Genomic DNA, 19,933 nt, shown 5'->3' with positions numbered 1-19,933 from the left:
AAAAACCTGTTCGGTCTACCATACAAACAGAAAAAAAGCTGTACATTCAGTTCTAGTTTTGAATTTTAAATGCTGCAAAGTATTTAATGGGTCTTATTTTGCATTCATGCAAATCCAAGTTTTTTTCTTACTAAAAATATTTATTTGATAAAAATGCTTTCAATTACCGGTACTGAAAAAAGAAAACAGAAACAAAAATATATTTTTAATGTTTTATTTTACATTTGTTTAAATATATGTCCCATAAAAAAAAAAAAAGTTGTATCTTTGCCAGTTTTTACTGTTACATGGAATGCAGAACTCATGATGCCTGTCACATTAAAACAGTAAGGAGGTGCTCTTTTATATATACATTTGACCCATTCAACCAGGCAAGTAAACAGTTCCATCACAACTGTGTCCACTGTCTGTGCACTTTCAATCAACACCTTCCTGGTAGGTCACTGGATGGCTCGATGTTTACAATATGGAACATCCAATGAGGAGGACAGTTCAGTCAAGATATGGGGAGCCAATTGCACCACTGTTTTGGCTTGCTCTAGATACAACAGCAATCAAAACAGCTTCAATTTCACTGTTCTTGAAGCAAATAAGTGTGTTATCAAAAGCCAAACTTCATCCTCAAATGTGCAGAAACAATCTTCAGTAAGTCATTGGCACTAGTTTCTAAGTTTAATATGGCCATGAAAAAAGTGGTCTTTTAACAAGAATAGTTTTTGGCATCCAATCCAATGCGTCTTCAAAGTCCAAATACTTACATTCAAAAGATAATGCTTCCTTTTTTACATGAAGTCATCAGAGTCATTTCCGTCCTATGAACAGATGAAAACCAAGGATGAAACAAATGATTCACAAAGCACTTTGTTCAACAGTTTTTACTCATGATTGTTGAACTAAGATGCAGCAGCATGTTTCAACTGAGAGTTAGAAATGGGGATAAGAATGCAAATCCAATGCCATGACTTTTTACACTAGTTACCCTGCTGCACTGTGGGCAAGGTAAGCGCAGTTCAATGAAATGAATCTACCAAACTGATTGACATGACATTTCCAATCAAAGCCATAAACAATGAGAGATTTAAGAACACAGATTTGTTTTCAAATGCCAGCAGGAATCAAGATTTACTGTAAAAAAAAATTGTATAAGTTAATTTTCTAGGCATTTGTGAGGGGCCCTTAAATGGGGGGAATGACTAATACACTGGTGCAACGTATGCGCTGGTGTGTCTAATATTAAACTACTGTACCAGCGCCACAATGGGATTACTACAGCCACGGTTATGGCTCACACAAAAATGTCAACAACCTGATTTATTTTTTCAGGACCTACGGCATTTAGGTCATGTTGCTGGGTAGAAACACAAAACCACGGTTCTAATTTAAAATGTTAATGTTAAACACAAGCTTTCAGACTCTTGATGACCTTATCTCGACAAAGACACTTGTATGTGGAGAAAATAAAAATAGTGGTTAAAGTTATTAATCTTCGGAATATGAAAGTCACAGCTCCACCGCTCCACTGTTTACACAAGAGCTGCCCATCTCTATGAATTTCCGTATTCCCACCCTCCCGAGCCATTGCTTTGTCAATGGGATCCGTAACAAACACCTACTGATTAGAAAGCCCTGATTAGAAAGCCGAGTAAACTTATCAAGTCTCCTGTTTGTTGCAACTGCAATGCAATATTATATAACGCAGGTGTTTGAGACTAGATAAAGTAGGACAGTCAGACAAAAAAACAAATTCTACACAACAGGTTTGAATCTGCGTTGTTTAATTTGCCAAAATGCACGGCAATCACAATGCTGAAAAAACAGTGTGTGACTGGACATGAAACACAGACAAACTTAAGTATGGTGAAAGAAAACTAAGCTAATAAAGGAAGAAAGTGTCAATGGCTGAAGTAGAAAATATTTTGTTTGAATGAAGCACTTTTAATGACTTTAACACATACCGTAACATGCTGCATGTCAGTGCAACGCAGTGGTACACTTGTAAAGTATGTGTATGGTGATGGTTCTGATTAACAACAAAACGAAGCTTGGAAGTTAATACAATTGTACTGCGTAGTGTACAACACTTAAGATGTTTTGTTTATTGGTTATTAACTGGTGTACTTGTTTAGTTTATTGTTTTATTTTTTGTCTCACTGTTTAATTGATGCAAGAAACACTGTTTCATTATTTTCTTTTAAATTTGAACTAATACAACAAATTTGTAAAAGCCAATGCAGCTGGAACTATTGCCCAAGTATGGTTTTGAAAAGACATGTTGAGTAAAGCAAAGAAGTTATGTTCTTGAAGAGCTTGGGTACTTGATAAGCTAAAATAAAATAGTTTAATACTTTGTTAATACTTTTTAAATCCATTGAAGTACCATTTATCCGTGGTTTAACTGTTACTACTGGAATTTACACGACTGTAGTAATATTATATCTATATTTTGATGTATTTTGACATTGCACTTAAATTTACTTGAATTATTGTATTTAGAAACTTTGAAAAACAGAACAGTTTCCATCAGTTCAACTAAAAAAGTTACATGTTGAATAGCCTACATTGTTTAATTTCTCCATTTAGTAGCTTATTTATATATTTGTGGGGGTGAGCATGCGACTTCTGGGGTGCCAGTGCTACCGATGTGTGTTGAACTTTGATTCTGTATTCCATGTTCAGGTTACATTTGAGTGTAGAGTTGTCTGAGGAATATTGGTATATACTGTACATCTATGAAAGTTGCTTGGTAGGGTTTTGTTAACAGCCCATTGTTGTGTAGTTGTCCAATTCTGCACATTCACGAGTAGCTGTTGTGCATTTCTGCTATACTGGTAATGAATGCGCAGGTGGCTTTGCGAGGCACCAACATATTTGTGGATTGAGCAAAAAACTGCTATTTTCTAACTTCACGCAACTGTTTTGTGCCGTGTTGGAAAATAAAAAAAATTTGTGCAAAAGCACTAATTTTTGAGAAGCACAAATTTTGTGAGGGAATTGCACACCGCTTCAAATATCTGAGCCAATGTCTAGTCGACACATACACTAGTCAAAGAGACAGTTATGTTATAGTTCTAATAATAATAATAATGTTAAACATGTGTTTTCTAATTACCAACTTTTATTTAGTCCATTGTCAATTTCATTGAAAAGGAAAAGGTTGATGAAGAGAATACCGCTAAATGTTGAAGTAAATGTCTGACTGTGAAGCAGGTGATGTCACCATGTTGATTTGGAGAACACAGCACGCTATAAACTGAAAGTGGCAAGGTTGATGCCCTGAATAGGATTTCTTCATGGTGTGTCGTAGAATACAGGAGGCAAAACATGCACTCTGATTGGCTGAAAGATTCTGAGCAGTCTACAATAACCATTACATAATTAAAATGCACTTCTGCCTTAGAGAAAAGCAAACCAAGACCCTGAAAAGCATTGCTCTTAAATGAAATGTGTTACATACCTCATTGGTGGTCATGTTGTCTGATTTCATAAGAGATGAGTAACTCCTGGAGAAGGAAAGAAATACATTTGTTTTCAATTATACCGCCCCACAGCTGTACCTTTCTCAGTCATAAATTGTTGGAAACTTTTATTCTTTGCTTACTTCAGCTCCTCCAACTCTTTTTTCTTCTTCATTTCTTCTCTTTCATTTCGTTTGATTTCCTGGATTTGTGTTTTTTTCTCAGTCCTCTCTTCTCTGTCTCTGGATTCTTTTTCAACAGCCAGGTCAGGGGAGCGCTCTTCTTTAGTTTTTTCCAACCTATTTACAATTTCATTAATTTTCTTTTCTACTGCAACAAGCTTTACCTGAAGATAAGGAAGAAAAAAAAAGCCAATTTTATTTATTCATTTACTATTAAATAACTGATTTACAGTGACAAACAGTCCTAATTTTAACAGTCTAAGTTTAGGTGGATGTGTGGTTATGAATTATAATGTATTCAAGTAAAAAGCTTGAACATGAGTTTGACTGGATGCAGTATTTTAAATACAGGTATATATACTGAATATTATGTTGTACTGCATTATTCCTAAACTTTTCTGAGAACGACAAAGGTGCATGTTACTCAATAAGCCATTTTCTATGCATGTACCCAAGCTGCCCTGTCCGCGTCGGTAAAGAGGCAGACTGTAGGACATAAGAGGATTTGAACAGGGCAGGCCCAAAGAAAATATACAGCACATTTCAGCTATACTGTACTTAACCTGCCTTGAGAAATATTTGTGAAACTCACCTCTTTCTGCCGATGGAAGCCTATCTGCCCTACATCCATGCCCCCAGTTTTCTTTAGGTTGGCCCATGGTGTATATACTACATTGATGTTGTTCATTTTGCAGCCTGACAAGAAAGAGTTTTAATTCAGTTTTATTTATTTATTTTACTAAAACTATATAGTTTCAATAGCTGTTAACATCCTTAAAATGGATTTAATGTAAAAGCAGTACAAATATTTTAATAGATACCTTGAATACTATTGTTTTTCACTAGCTGTGCACAGTCAATCAGAACTTCTTTTGGGATACCATCTATTGTCAGCCCCTGAAATGAAATTATTTAAAACCTGAACGCATTCATAGCAGCAAAGAAAAAATAAATCCCCACAAAACCATGGACTCGAATCAAACATTTGACATGACATGCATTACCTTTTACGGCATTACGGTACAAACCAATATTTTTGTAAACTAATAATTAGAAAAAGACAGACAAGGCATAATATTGAATAGAATAACTAGTGCTGCACTTTCTTCACAGATTATTTTTTTATTAATATAATACAAGATTGTAATTATGAATTTTTGTATTACATTACCTTAGGCAGTCTGAGATACACATGGGCTGAGGACAGTTTGTCTACGTGAAACCTAGAAGTATGAAAATAAATCACAAACATGTGTGACAGCTCCACTACATCTCAGTCACCAGCAGGGGGTATTTACACTATAGGCTCAAGAAGCATTATTTGCAACGTGTCATCCTACTAAACAAGCGACATACTAACAGTCAGTCTGTAGGACAGACAGACAGCGGACCAGATATTCTAAAGGTTTGCACACCGCACAGAGGGTTAAGCGCATCACAAATAGCAGATATGCGCAAAATGTACCATATTATAAACTACTTTTTGCGTGCCACAATCCATTTTGCGCTGTTCACAAATATAAGGTATGCATAGCGCAATTTGGCCGGAGTGGCCGACAATATGCGAAATCCTGCCATGTTCAAAATTATGAGCCACGCACAATACCAGTTTTGCGAGGCACAAAATAATGCTTTTAAAAAGCAAGCCTTAACCTGCACGCTTTCTTGGTGCTGAAAGAATGACTCCCAAAACAGAATCAAGAGTACAGCACGGTATCATAGTACATAACGTCAGTATGTAGCATAGACCGAGCCAGCAAATACTAAACAACTACCTGTATAATGCAGGAACGCTTTACTTTAATAGACACATACAGCAGTATATCAACCCTAGATCGAACAAGCAACAGTGTGCACCTCCTTACCTTGCATTCACATAGATTTCAATATAAAAGACACTGCTTGTAAAGTAGTAGGCTAAGCTAATGATTACTGTTCTGATAGTTTTTGTCTGTGTTTTGAATATAAAGTTAATGTACGAAAGGTGCTCCTTTCTTATTCCACTGCCCGTTCAGCCCATTTTATTGAAGTTGTAATTGCCCACCACATTTGTTAAGCAAGTTCTAAAACAGGTGATTCCAGCTGGATTATTAATATTATTAATTACTGTTATTGTTAATGTATGTGTGTATTTTCTTATAACAGACAGCCTTATCCATTGCAACTTACAGTTCTTACAAAAATCAGATCAGTCCAGACAGGAAGCAATAGTGCTTTGATAAGAGGGATCACGGCTAATACTGAGAAAGAAAAAGAAAACGGACGGTACTGTAAAAAATGTAAATGTATTAGAAAAGGTAACATGTACTCATATTTGTGTGACACCTGTCAAAATTATGGAGACAGAAATAGAGAAATCATAAACTCACTTCCAAACAAACAGCATAGTATAGATACATGTGTTTGAATTCCAAAGAATCTGTGATGGGCCTTTAAATATTTAGCCTATTCCCCAATGCCTATGCCTGTGATAATGATAAACATTAAATACTAATGTATGTATGTGCGTGAATTTCATATGCTTAAGCACAAAAACATTTGAATTGCTCCAAAGGCCAAATTTGAATGAAAATGACTATAAGCGTGACAGGCTGTTTCCATTACATGCATTTAGCGAAGTGCCCTATCCTCAGCAACATTGGCAAAAGGCTGCAGTACGCAAGGGCTCAATCTCTAAAATATCTCTGTAGTTGCATTTTCCAAAGGCTCCCTTTCCTTTTCATGCCCCTCACCCAGCAATTCCACACTCAGGTATAAGGACATGTTGTTATTTATTTCTCATTGATATCAGAAGCATACTTTGACACCCATGATCTGCACTCCATGACACTGACTATACCATACAAGTGTGGTAGGAGCAGGGTGTGTGGTGAGTGGGGGGCAGTTGGAAGGGGCTTTCAGCAGGAGTATGAGTATGGTTTGTTTTACAGTCCACATTTATGCAAATATGTTTATGTATAGTGTAAGGAGCATGGGTCGGAGCTACTCAGAACACTGGCTGACAGAGGCGCTTCTGTAAAATAAAGAGTGAAGTTTGATGCTATAGGTATTTTGTCCGTCTCCTTCATGTTAACACTTATCCAATTAGCAAGGCGCTACAATACATTTTAATTTAAGTTACATGTTGACTAGCCTACACTATCCTGTGGTCCACTGTTTCATTTCTTCATTTTGTAGCTTTCACACGTAGCTCTTGTGCATTTCTGCTATACTGGTAATGAATATGCAGGTGGTTTTGCAAGGCACAAACATATTTGCGAATTTAGCAAAAAACTGCTATTTTCCAATTTCGCGCAACTGTTTTGTGCCGTGTTGGAAAATATAAATTTTGTGTAAAAGCACAAATTTTGCAAGGGAATTGCATATCGCTTCAAATATCTGGCCAGCATCTTTTCACCCTGAGATCATGTGATAAAGAAGGTCTTTAGCAAGTTTCAGCAGTTTTGCCGACACAGTACTTGGAGGTCAAACTTACAAGTCAAGTTTTATCTCAATTTGTTTGACCATTTGATATCGTGATGTGGACTTCCCTTTCACACAGAGGTAACAGATGTCAATTTGGACCATTATTTCTGTAAATAAAAGCAGAGCTGCTCACCAAATATCTTCTGGCCACCCATATTTTATAAGGTCTTCATCTGCAGGTTTAATGTCAAAAGCACAGTTAGTGGTGCAAATATAAAGATTCTAATTTTTAATGATACATACTGTCAATAAACTTGATTTTCAATATTTTTCTAAACTTTCAACAATATAATACTTACTTTCATATTTATCCTTTCCCATATAGATGGTATACGGCGGAAACACAACTAAAAGTAAAAAAAAAAAATTAAAAAATGTATAGAATAGCATTACTATTTACAAGAATACTTGTAGGTTTCTTTAAAATCAGACATGTTTCAGTTTTGCTAAAAAGTCTGAAATAACATTGGGCTAGGAGCTAAACACTGCCGCCATTTAGATCATTCAACAGAACTCTTTGTGTACTAAAGTCATAAGTAGTTTCAACTTCTTAAAAATTACTTTTCTTTAAAAGTGTAGCTTTTTGCACAGCCTAATGATTTTTAATCCAACATCTGCTATAATAAAAGCTTTCGAATTTGACTAGTCCATGACTAGAATTCTTAGTAATCTGTTTTATAGCAGCAAGTTGCCAGCATGATAAATGCTATTTTTTGTCACAAAAACAATACATAATAAAACAATATTGCATTTAGCTGAGAGATGGTGTGTAGATAATTACAGAGCTGTACCACTGTCGCAGAAGATATATACTATGCATAGACGTTGTTGACATGATGTAGCCCTACTTATTTACAGTACACCGATAAACTTATATACAGTAGGTACTAGTAGAAAACAAGTTAACTTTGCACAACCATCGAGGCTGCTCTTTGTCCGTATGTAATTTAGGTCACGATTGTTACTTTAAAACATATGGAGAATAACTGAACAAGTAAAAAGACCATTTGTTTACCCAATTGAACGTAATTTAATAGTTGCTCACACACATACATTGACCACGTTTTACCAGACTACGGTACTGTATGTATAGTAAGATCTGCAGTTACACGCCCCATGCAGTCGTCCAGTTTCCCATGCAAGCTTATAGAGCAAAATTCGAAATGTGTAAACTAGCAGCATTTTACAAAACTAAAACATTTACATTTCAATATGGGCATAATATTCATGTCTGTTTTGGAGCAAATCATGTGAAGGACAACAGTACAAATATCAGATAAAGCTTACATGTCTGTACTGCTTAACAACACATGTGAAAATAATTTTACAAGCCGGTTATGTTTTGTTTACAAACGAGGCCTATAATATTTATCATCAAACAACTTTTTCAAGAAACTGGAGTTGGTGGCTTTTATCTTCCTGTTTAAAAATAGATTAAACATTAATACACACCAAGTTAACACAACACAAAAAGCTCACCTTCGCTTCTAAAATAGAAAACCATTGTCAGTTCTTAAAATAAAAAAGGGAAACAGAGACTAACAACCAAGGCTGCTCCACGGTAAACTGCAGTATGACACGGGAAGTGGTTTTGTGCAGCAGCATATAGTAGCAGGGGAATTTTGGGAGTTGTATTTTTATTTTGTTCATTTTCATTGCGTCATTTACAATTACGAACCACAGACATGAACAATCTTGACAACAAAAAAAAAGTTTACACAATGGCGACGTGTCATTCTAAAACCATAATAACCACCCCATAGTATAAATGCGCCAAACCCGCTATATAAAGCCCAAATTACCCGCCACACTGTAAAACCCGTCTCTGCTTTAGCATCTTTGTGGGCGGGAACAACAACACTGCCGGTTGAAGTAACCAATGCTAATTAGACAGAAAATCTTGGGCACTTGCAGTCTATTTGAGTGATTACAACGTTATCAGTGGAACGGAGGCGGGAATTATATGAAGGGACGCGTTTTATACTGTGAAGTTTAGTTGTGGCGCGGTTTGAAAAAAGGTTAAAAAAAACAAACAAACAAACAAACAAACAAAAAAAAAAACGTTAGATTATTACCATAAACTTGGTTCCCTGAAAAGAATGACAACCATTACCGAACGGGGAGCGCCCTCTCTGACCGTCAATCACTGAGCATATGTAAAAACGCTGCCCTATCAGGGCCTTGCTGTGAGGAGGAAGTCCCTCCCACCTCCTGCTGAAGAGGGACGTCCTCACGGTAGCATATCGCCATTTTCTTTCGAAATCGGAGATCGGTAACACCCTAGAACCCAAAGAGAGCTGTCTGTTCATACGCCAAGTGTATAGCATCTGCCATCCAGTGCGCTAGACGTTGCTTTGATAGGGCCTGACCTCTAGAGCGGGACCCATAGCAGACAAATAGCTGGCTGGACTGTCTCCAGGACGCTGCCCTATCCAGGTAACAGCGCAGAGCCCGGACTGGGCAAAGCATGTGCTGTCTACAGTTCTCCTGTGACTCGTGCGGGGGAGGTCTGAAAGTTTCCAAAACCACTGGTTGGTTAATATGGAATGATGAGACCACCTTTGGCAAAAAGGCTGGATTTGTTCTTAATGATACCCACGAGTCATTCCCAGTGAAAGCCATACATGTGTCATCGATGGACAGCGCATGAAGCTCACTTATCTGGCAGATGTAATGGCTATTAAAAATGGCACTTTCAAGGAAGCTGGGCGCAGCTCTGTTGACGCCATGGGCTCAAATGGGGGACCTGTAAGGACCCGCAGTACCAGTTCCAGATCCGACTTAGGGACCATGCTTTTCATGGGAGGATGAAGCCTCTGAGCCCCTTTAAGAAATTGCACTGCCAGGAAGTGTGCCCCAGGGGACACAGAGTCAATTTTGTCATGGCACACTAATATTGCTGCCAGGTATACCTTCAGAGTGGAAGCAGATTTTCCCGCATCAAACAGATGTTGTGGAAGGTTAATATTGTCTCAATAGGGCAGATCATAAGCTCGTGACCTTCAGCAATGCACTAGTCTTGGAAAACTTTCCATTTATATGAATACTGGGCGGTAGTGCTAGGCGCCCTAGCATACTGTAGTGTCTCTATCACTGCATCTGGCAAACCTCGTCTGGGTAGATGGCTCCGTTCAACGGCCAGACCCAAAGTTGGAGCTGGGCTGGGTCTGGGTGCCATAATAACCCCTCCACTTAGGTCATGTGGTCCTTACGTAGCAGGAGTTGCCATGGTTGACCCAACAACATGTTGGAGTGGAGAGCAAACCAGGGGCGCCTTGGCCATCTGGGTGCAACCAGAAAAACCTGTGCTCTCTCCACCCTGATCCTCTCTAGTGTCAGGCGTAATAGCTGTAGCGGAGGGAATGCATACAAAAGCCCCTGTGGCCAGGGGTGAGCTAGCGTGTCTACTCCCAGGGGGCCCCAGTCTCTCTCCATAGAGAACCATAGGGGGCAATGAGTGGACTCGGCTGTGGTGAAGAGGTCGACTTGAGCAGTACAAAACCGTTCCCAAATCTCCTTCACAACCTGAGGGTGCAGTCTCCATTTCGAGCTGTCTGGAGCCCCTCTGGACAGGAGTTCTGCTGCCTTGTTGTCCACACCCGGGAGGTAAACCACCCTGATGGAACGCAAGTTTCTGTGCGTCCAGGACAGGAGTCTGTGTGCTGCGTGATGAAGGAGTACTGGGTGCAGCCTTGCCATGGGTCGTGTCCACTGGTCAGTCCAGTTGTGAAGGGGGGGAGGTAGCAGCCGGAGCTTGGGAGGAGGCATGTCTTTCTTAGGCCCCGGCCTCAGTCTCTATCCGGAGAACCGGTTCCTCCTGGCCGGCTGTGGTCCCTTACTGCCAGCAATTCCTCTGTCTGCTTGCTTGGTCTGGGGTGGAAGGCGACGTTGAGGCCACATTCACGACCGCAGCAAAACCACATCAAGGTCAGCACAGCAGCGTGCAAGCTGCCCCTTTATACCCACAAAACCCAGCAGAAACAGGTGACATTTAGACATAAGACATGTTATTGGACCCCACAAATCGAACGGTGCACAAAAACAACATGATTGGATAACATTCACAAGCACACTGAGGCCAGCCCATGACTCGATCGACTCGATCGCAGTTGATTAACTTGTTTTAATTAAGTAGTTTTGAGTCTTAGGTACAGTTTGATTGGGAAAATGGTGACTTCAGGTATCGGTAGGCCAAGGAAAAGGAAACATAGTTCTGAACGGTAAATTACATATAGAGGCTTTGTTTTGTCTACACTGAAATCGATTAACTGTTAAGGTGGCTCTCATACTTAGACTTTAAAACAAAAATAGCAGAGTAGGATCGAGTCCTGTTTTTTTTTTTTTTTTTTTTTTGCATCAAGGGCATTGAGCAACCAGAGAACAGCTTCGATGCATGTGGTCCAGCGGGGTGAAGCAGTATCCAAAATGACGGAGGAAACAATAATACAGTACTTGTTGAAAAAGAACTCAGAGCTTTATGACAAGGGACATCACAATTCTAAAGATACAGATTTGAAAGAGACTATATGGGGGTCCTAAGGAACTGGATAAGCCTGATATGTATGATTTATTGTCATATATGTTGAAATACCCTCGGAGAAGACCCACAGTTGTGTAGATCAAACTTGTCGCATTTCTTCTGGTGTGTATGGTCATGTCGCTGCTAGGAGACCTTAAAGGGCATTCACACCGGACGCGGCACGCATGCCGCCTTCTTGTGCATTGCTTTGCAGTCGCTGCAGAACACTGTTCACACCGAACCCGGCAGGGGTGTCTGGTTGTCTGGTTTGCTGGATATAGGCAAAGAGAGTGTGAGTTAAAGTCATCATTATGCATCGATATTATTGAGCATTATACACATGATTAAAAAAATACAACTACTGCCATCCCATCATATCAAACTTTTTTTTTGGGGGGGGGGGGGGTGTGGGGTGTGGACTGTAAACGCAGCAACAATCAATGGTACTGTGCATCTAACAACACAATACCTGGAACAATGAACAGCAAACACAAAAAAGATAATTGATTTGTCCTGCTCTACCAGAGAAAGAAAAAAAAAAGTAAGATCTCTGTGCGTCCATGACATCGCCAAGAAAAAGAACAAGAAGATACAGGAGCTTCGGTTTGATGAAGGCAAATTTCAGACCTACTTAATGTTGTATTATACAGCTCTGGAAAATCAGAAATCAGAACCACAAGCTTTTCCTCCATTGTCCATTGTGCCTTTTTTTTCTTCTTTGCAAAGGAGCCTCCAACTTTCCCCTGATAGGTTGCTGGTAGTGTACATCACGGCGTGGCACATATCTTAATAATTATGATGTCCTTTGTCATAAAACTCCTGGTACTTTTTCAACAAGTACTGTATAATTGCTTTGACTCTTGTCAAAAAGGTCAGGGAAATTAGATACTGCAAGTATGATCTTCACCCACATTTAGTGTGTAATGGGGCACCCACCCCTTGTGTTTATTGTTATTTATGTATGTACTCATTTGTTGTTGTTGTTGTTGTTATTAGTAGTAGTATATACATATATTGTGTATATATGCAGATGGACAAAAGCCGTCTGACATTATTATTTATTATTTAAGATGATGGTGAAAAGCCCTGCATTTGTGTTTTGTTTATTTGTTTAAAAATCTCATGCAGGTGACCATCTCCCCAGTTAATTAATCGATTAACTGTTGCTAATCGGGAGATGGTCACCTGTATGAAAGAAAATCAGCTTTCTGTGCTCCAGGAGAGTGTATCAGAGGCGAGACATGAGTCTAAATTAGTAGAGAAGCAATTGTTATATCTAAAATATACTTGTTTAGAATTGTTAGTGTTTGTTTTACTTTGGCCAGAGTGCCCTTTGCTTTGAGTGGTGCGTGTGGGTGGTGCCGTCAGACCAGGAAATGAAACAATAACAATGGTTGCACAGGCAACAGTTTACACAAAAGAACAAAGCCAGTAATTTTGCAGAATGATTTTAAGTTTGATTCAGAGGTGATGAGGTGACATTCTAGTGGGCATCTACTGGGTATTAATGCCCGCTATAGCTGGAAGCTGATTGGCTGATGATACTGAATTGATTTCTAATACATGTTATTAACCGCGGAAGTAGATCTTATATACAATAATAATGCCTAATTTATTAATTATACTCTAAATTGCAGCCATCTTTCTGCTTCTGGATCTCCAGCAAAGGAGCTTCTTAAAGACTTCGGTTCTCCCCTGAGAAGGAAATCTCCAAAGTTACGGAGTTCACCTCTTGGAAGAACATCCTTAAAATCCATTGATCATGAAAATGAAAATTGTTCATCCCCTCTCAAACCATTCTCTCCAATAAAACAAGCAAAGTATTCTCTCCAGTCTGTCGTGGCACCAACAGGGCTTTCCCAGTTCAACTAGTCTCCAAAGACTCCTTCCCTCTTCAAACCCTCTGTGAAATCTGGATCTTTCTATGGCAAGGGGAAAGTGCTGTATCTCGTACCCCTGGAGAGAAAAGCTGTGAACGACAGCAAACCCACAATAATCAATGAAGGAAAGAGGGATCAGGTCACCCTGCCTGTAAGTTAAATTGACAAAGAGGAAAAAAACTTCACCAAAGACAAACCTGGGGGTCTCCTGTTCTTCCAGAACCCGCATTACGGATTACTTGAAGCCGAAACCAGCCACTGAGACACCAAGTCAGTCGATACTGAGTGACCCCAGGGAACGGGGACTAAAGACACTCTTAAACTCCTAAAAAACAGACACAAAGAAAGCAAGCCAGCCCCATACAAACCCAAACCTAGATCACCTGAAACTGATGTAAAAAAGCAAGACCAGGACCAACCCATCAGAAACAAGGACATGGTCGTGCTAAAACAGAGCATGGCTTCTCCCGAATCGCATGTGACTGTTAAGCACAAGCAGAAACCAAACCAAGGAGTCGCAACAGGCAGCCACATTCTGAGGAAAGAGCTCACACCCAAAACAAAGGTGTCAGAAACAAAGACAGCTCAACAACTGCTGCAGGGCCACCCCATCACCAAGCAAGTGAAGATTGTTCTGAGGAGAATCGATGGACTGCAGGACAGCTCAGGGATCTTCATGGGTGAACTGGGCAAGGTGGAGGTCAGCTTTAAAGATTAGATCATTTGATGCTTGCTTTTAATAACAACATTCTGGTACCGTGACCTTTTTGAGTTTTAATTGCAGGACTGCAGCACAGCAGAGATAGGATCAGACACAGTGTTTGACTTTAGTAACACATCTTTACATTTCAAACAGACTAGGGAAAGTACTGCATTGTTTATTAATCTGTTTTTGTTTGCTTGTGCTGGTGGCTTATGTGCATTATAAAATCATTGTTTTATTTTTACTTTTGCAGCATCTCCACCAGCTGAATCCGTCTATTCTATCTTCAGTACTCCTAGCTGTACAATGAAAGGGTAAAATAATCTTCTAGAACTTTCCATCTATGCTGCCCAGAGATGCAGCCCAGTATTAACTTTCATGCTTGCATTATCTGCTGTCCCTTCAAAAAAACAGTTACTAAAATTTAGCAGTATGTCTGTTGGATGAAAGTCAATACTACTCCTCAGATTTAGTTTTCTGACTACTACTGAATCTGAGTATCACTTCTGTTCATATTAATCCATTGGTTTACATAATTTTATGGACATTTTCTACTATATCTGTGCTACATCCCCAGTTGGGAATAGCATAGGGAAAGCCATCCATCTGCAAATATATATAATATAATATAATATTTATTTATTTATTTATTTTTTAACCAAAGGTGTGTGTGTTTCTGGCGTAATGTTTTGATTCCTTTTACATTCTGCAACCTAAACAATTTTCTCTTAATTGTTTTCAGTGTTATGTTTTTGGTGCAGTGACGTGTGTATCTCACACTGATGGACAGTTTATCTCATGATTCTTGACAGTTTGATCTGGTTGTAGCTGTTGCCTGCAAAATTGTTTTATCATGAAGTCCACAGCTTTGTTTTTGTAACCTTGCAAATCTGTTTGATTTAAAAGCATTTTGATGCAAATCGTGTGGCATGATCTAAACAGCAGGCAGCCCTGAGGACGAATTTCAGCACACTCAATATCATCAGAGCCTCCTTGATAAAATTAAGTTTGTGGTAAGTTATTTTGGTTTTATTCATGAGTTTCTGTGACTTGAATATGTTTTACATCTTGTAACTGAAATCAAGTTTACACTGCTTGGATTTCTTCATCTACATCAAAGACATTTCAACTGGAAAGTGAAATATTATGATCCCAATAAATTATGTTTGGTTTTTGTGAATTTACTACACAGTTGGATGGTTCCAAAACTTGGTTTTGTAAAACTACTGTAACAGTGCATAATTTCACAATAACAGCCAGCTTGATATTTCTTACTGCTTCGGTAGCACCAGTTTCCCACCGACCACAACTTGGAAAGCCTTTCTCTCAAGTCGCAGTCGAAAGTGTTATCATGAAACACTGTTTCAACTGTGTTCCTTTTTTTGTAAAGTCTCTTGGGTTATTTTTGTCTTAGGAATAATTGTTTGTTTTCTATTTTATTTTTAGGGGTGGAAGAGCGGGTAGTTGCTGAATACTGGGATGGAAAGATAATGCTTGTCCTCCCAGGTGATCCAAAATATGCAGTTAAAAAGGTAACTTACAACCACCTTCTGTTATTAATGCAGAGAAATACAAATATTATGAAACTCGGTATTAGGACAGTATGTTACTTGTAAATACCGTGGCAATGGAGCATGATGCTCTACTGTTTGATAACACTGGTGGCTCTAATTCTGAATTTACATCTGTGGCAGAGATATATGTAGGTTACTGACCTACTTATTTCATACTTTCTAAAACTGAAGCATGAAAGTGCAGTGTGGATGTTGCTGAATTCAGATAATTGAAACAGACCCCCAGATCAATATTAGCAGTCTCGTAGACGTTAAGCAGAGTTCCATGCTTAACCTGAGTTTTGAAAATGTTTTGCAGGCTGATGAAGTATGTCAACTTGCTGACAACAAACTGGGATTTAAACAAGCATCGCTGAGTTGTTCCAGCAGAAGTAAAACATACCTGTTTGTGAACAGTGAGAAGATGATTGTTAGGTGTCTTGTAGCTGAACAGATCAAACAGGTAAATATTTCTTTAAGTTTAGCAAAGAACAGCTTTTGGGGCTGGTGACCTAAAGATTCTCAATCTCTATTAACTAAGGTGTCTGTACAATGTCGTCTTAATCGCTATAAAATAAGGTTGGCTTGTACACTGCCTAAGTCAAAGACCGCTAAACGTTGTAAAGCCTTAGAGGATTGAAGTGGCTGTACAAAATGGTTCTTAAATCTGAACTGTTGTGTACTTCCATTTGCTATAAGGAGCCTATATATGCAGCTTTAAAAAAGGCTTTTGGAACATCAGAAGTATTAATATATATATATATAATATTATCTATATTATATATATTATATATATATATATATATATATATATATGTGTGTGTGTGTGTGTGTGTGTGTGTGTGTGTGTGTGTGTGTGTGTGTATATACTTTTATTAAAATGTTTGTTGATTTAATTACTGGGTACTTAAGTGCAACTTGACATAATTCCATAGGCATTCTAAGTGTTGGATGAGCCAGTTGAACAGGAGGAGTTGAAAAATCATGAACTGGAGCATCACAGAGCTTGCTTTTGCTCCACAAAGCCAGAAAATGCCATCTGTGGAATCAGCAGGATCTGGGTGTTCAGTCTGATGTGGAGAAAGGGCATTGGCAGGTGCATGGTGGTCGCAGTGAGGAATTAAAGTTGTGCTTCAGGAGCAGAACATTTACTGTACTTGCTTTTCAGAATCTCTATATTCTTTATGTTTCTGGCATTTATTATATTTACCTTTTCATTGTTGTCAGGGATTAATGTTTTCAACTGATTTCAGACATCTTTTTTTTTTAAGTTTCTATTTTCCTCTCAGCTATTGCAACAAGGCTGGATTCTCAACATTTTTCTGTACCCCAGCACTCCACAAGTGAGCATCTCAACTGCTATACAGAAGAGGGCAGCAAGCAGATGGAAAGCTTAGGACATACATCTAACTTGAATCTGTAAAATAAAGCAGAAGTGCACTTTGCATAATACTTGTGTCCCTTCTCTTGCGTCAGAAAGATGTTTATGTACAGATGCCAGCAACTACTGTGAAACCCCAGCTTTTTTGGTATATTCATTAGTTAAACATATGCTTTTTGTATTAATAGTGTTTTATGCAGTGAAATGTTGTGGCTTTTGTTTTGTGCAGCAAGTACCAAGTAACTTTAAACATTAGTGAGAAATTTGCGCTTCTAAATAAAATATGTTTAAGATGTAATACACTAATATTTAAATGTCATTGTGTAAACAGTATGTAATTTTGTAAATAGTTTTAAAAAGTTAAAGTTATGTACTTGAAGAGTGAATTACAGGTGATATTCAGTTTGATAGGTCAGTTACTTGGTTGTAAAAAGGGGGTCCCGTGTATGAAAATTGTGGGGTCATTGTATTAATGTTTTAATAAACAGCATTTTGTAACATTTTTAATAAATGGGTTTAATTTTTGCAAAGTTAGATCAAATAATTTTTCCCTGTTTTGCACACAAAAGAATAAGCATGATCATCTTCATTCTCGGCAGATTTCTACTTGTTTTTCATCCAGTGACATCAGATTAAGAATATTAAAAAAATAAGAGTAAAACAGTTGAATTTGTATTTGACTGGCATATCCCTACATGATGGACTGACTGGCCTGGGTAAGACAATATAGCTCTAGGTGTATTGTAAGTGGAAACAAATGAGTCTTATCCTGTGTTGAAGGTGAATTGGACCACTTTTAACTTATTTGCCTATTGGATCTGCTATAACTTGTAACATTCAGGGTTAATGTCTAATACATGCAAATTTTTGCACATTTCATCACTTGGGGGAGGAGTTTAATCATCCAATGATATAAGTACATGTGTGTATTGCACCACTGAGGCAATAAAGTTGCTTGTCACTATGTTTCAAACATCTGGACAGTCCAAAGACTCATTGTAATTGGTCAAGGCAGCCACAGCTGTGAAGGACAAATCAGTTGCGTTGAGAACCACTACCCCTTTAAAAGTGTGAGACCTTTTTACCCCTGCATTTTTAAATTTTTTTCACTATTATGCAACGGGTGGATGGGGGTATCGCATGGCAGGGCTGCAAACCTGAGTTCTGTGCCAAAAAGGGCACCACTTTATTTATTTTAGTACAAGAAATAGATTAGCCTATAGCAATTGCATTCCACATTGTTGCCATAAAAGTTAGTGCTGAAAGTGAAAAAAAAAAAAATCTTTTGTTCGTGTTTCTTTGATTTAATACGACAGTGAGATTTGTGGAGATTTTATATTTAGCATAGCACAGGATAGAGCATGTTTTTGTGCGTGCAATATAAATGTGTTTTGGTGCAGTGTCGGGTGAATTTCTTACACTGCTTTACATTGCTGTGTTTATTAAAACATCTCCACCATGGCTGACACATCTGCAGATGTGTATGGCCGATGTGTGCTAGGAATAGATGGTACTCGTGGGCTGTTACAAATTGTTGGTACACCATCCCCAAACTGGAGTAGGTGCCAGTTGACATGGGCCGCTCCCTGGGGCCAGTGAGCAGAAACCTCATGGTCCTATTGCGTAGATCGCACTGGGAAAGTTGGCAGGTGAGACATCTTAGTGGGCGGCTTCTTGCTGTAGTTTGTTAATGAAACCCTAGTTCTGCGTTTCTAACGTTTGTGGGGGGAAGAGGTATATTCACTGAACTTAATCATGGGAACATGATGTCATCCAGGTGACCACAATTAAATGCTTCTAAACCATTTAACCAAGTGTTTGTGTAGGTTGTGTGATGTGTGTTGTGTCCCGCAGCGCCCCCCTCCCCAGTTTTTATAACACTGTTTGGTTACAACACTCATATTGTGTCATGTCCCCCCCCCCCCCAAAGACCTGCGTTATAGTGAGGGAGCACTGTAAACATAATGGCAGAAGACTTATACAGTATCATAGTATAGCTGCTTGACAGCCTATATAATCATGTCAGTCATCAGATTTTGCACTTCAGGGGCTTTGTGGTTGACCTAATAAACCAATGCCCCAGTGGCATAAGTCACAGCTGTATTTTACAGCACAGTATTTTACAGCACCAGGGCAAACCTGGAATGCTTCTTAAAAACATACATTTGTGAGAAATAAAGAAATAAAAATAAAAAGCATCAGTCTTCATTCCAAGTAGATGTTTTGGCTGCAGTAATTACAGGTAGCACTCACATATCATACCCTATAAAATTTCAGGTGTTACATGAACCGACTTTAGTGACAGTTAAGAGTGTGACACATGGCCTGTTCCAACCCTTGTCTATTTTCAGGGAACACAAAAAGTGTCAAAAATATATAGCTGAAAGGACTGTGGAATTTAAAGTAGACTTCCATTTAGATGTACTGTAGTTTGCACAGTACTATATTTTCAACAGAAGTATTTTAATTCAGAATGATAGGATTCTGAAAATATCACTTGCCAAGAGACGACATGTGGACTGTAATACAGTACATACTTTTAAAAACAGTATGTACAATTCCCCATTAACGACCCAACAGCAAAATCAAATAAAAATGTTACCCATGCACAGAACTGCATAAAACTTAAAAGGCTATGCAACCTAGCAAAAAACAAACAAACAAACAAAAAAACAGTATCCAAAGTCAGTATTCAAAATTGCAGACTATAGTGCCTGATAAGGCCCCCATGTTACAGTTCACTTGCAAATGAAAATGGACAAAAGCAACTAAAAACCAGATTTAAAAAAAAAAAA

General features: G+C 38.5%; 1 protein-coding gene across 2 annotated transcripts; it reads right to left on the bottom strand.

Annotated features, from left to right (window-relative positions):
* Positions 1 to 211: 211 nt before the first annotated feature.
* On the bottom strand, positions 212 to 8,688 carry ccdc25 (coiled-coil domain containing 25). 2 transcript variants are annotated; one of them, XM_041249765.1, is made up of 10 exons: positions 8,582 to 8,688; positions 7,402 to 7,449; positions 7,236 to 7,275; positions 4,809 to 4,860; positions 4,459 to 4,534; positions 4,230 to 4,333; positions 3,599 to 3,801; positions 3,455 to 3,500; positions 759 to 812; positions 212 to 538 (listed from the first exon to the last, which is right to left on the bottom strand). In XM_041249765.1, the coding sequence occupies exons 1-9, from the start codon at positions 8,604 to 8,606 to the stop codon at positions 783 to 785; spliced, it is 624 nt and encodes a 207-aa protein (XP_041105699.1). In that variant the 5' UTR covers positions 8,607 to 8,688; the 3' UTR covers positions 212 to 538; positions 759 to 782. The 2 variants fall into 2 exon arrangements, with proteins under 2 accessions (XP_041105699.1, XP_041105698.1); XM_041249764.1 differs by having other exon boundaries at positions 212 to 812.
* Positions 8,689 to 19,933: the final 11,245 nt, after the last annotated feature.

Source organism: Polyodon spathula, chromosome 5 (genome assembly GCF_017654505.1).
Source record: "Polyodon spathula isolate WHYD16114869_AA chromosome 5, ASM1765450v1, whole genome shotgun sequence".
Classification (NCBI taxonomy): domain Eukaryota; kingdom Metazoa; phylum Chordata; class Actinopteri; order Acipenseriformes; family Polyodontidae; genus Polyodon; species Polyodon spathula.
Note: the sequence above shows the minus strand (reverse complement) of the source record. Positions and strands in the feature narration are given on the sequence as shown.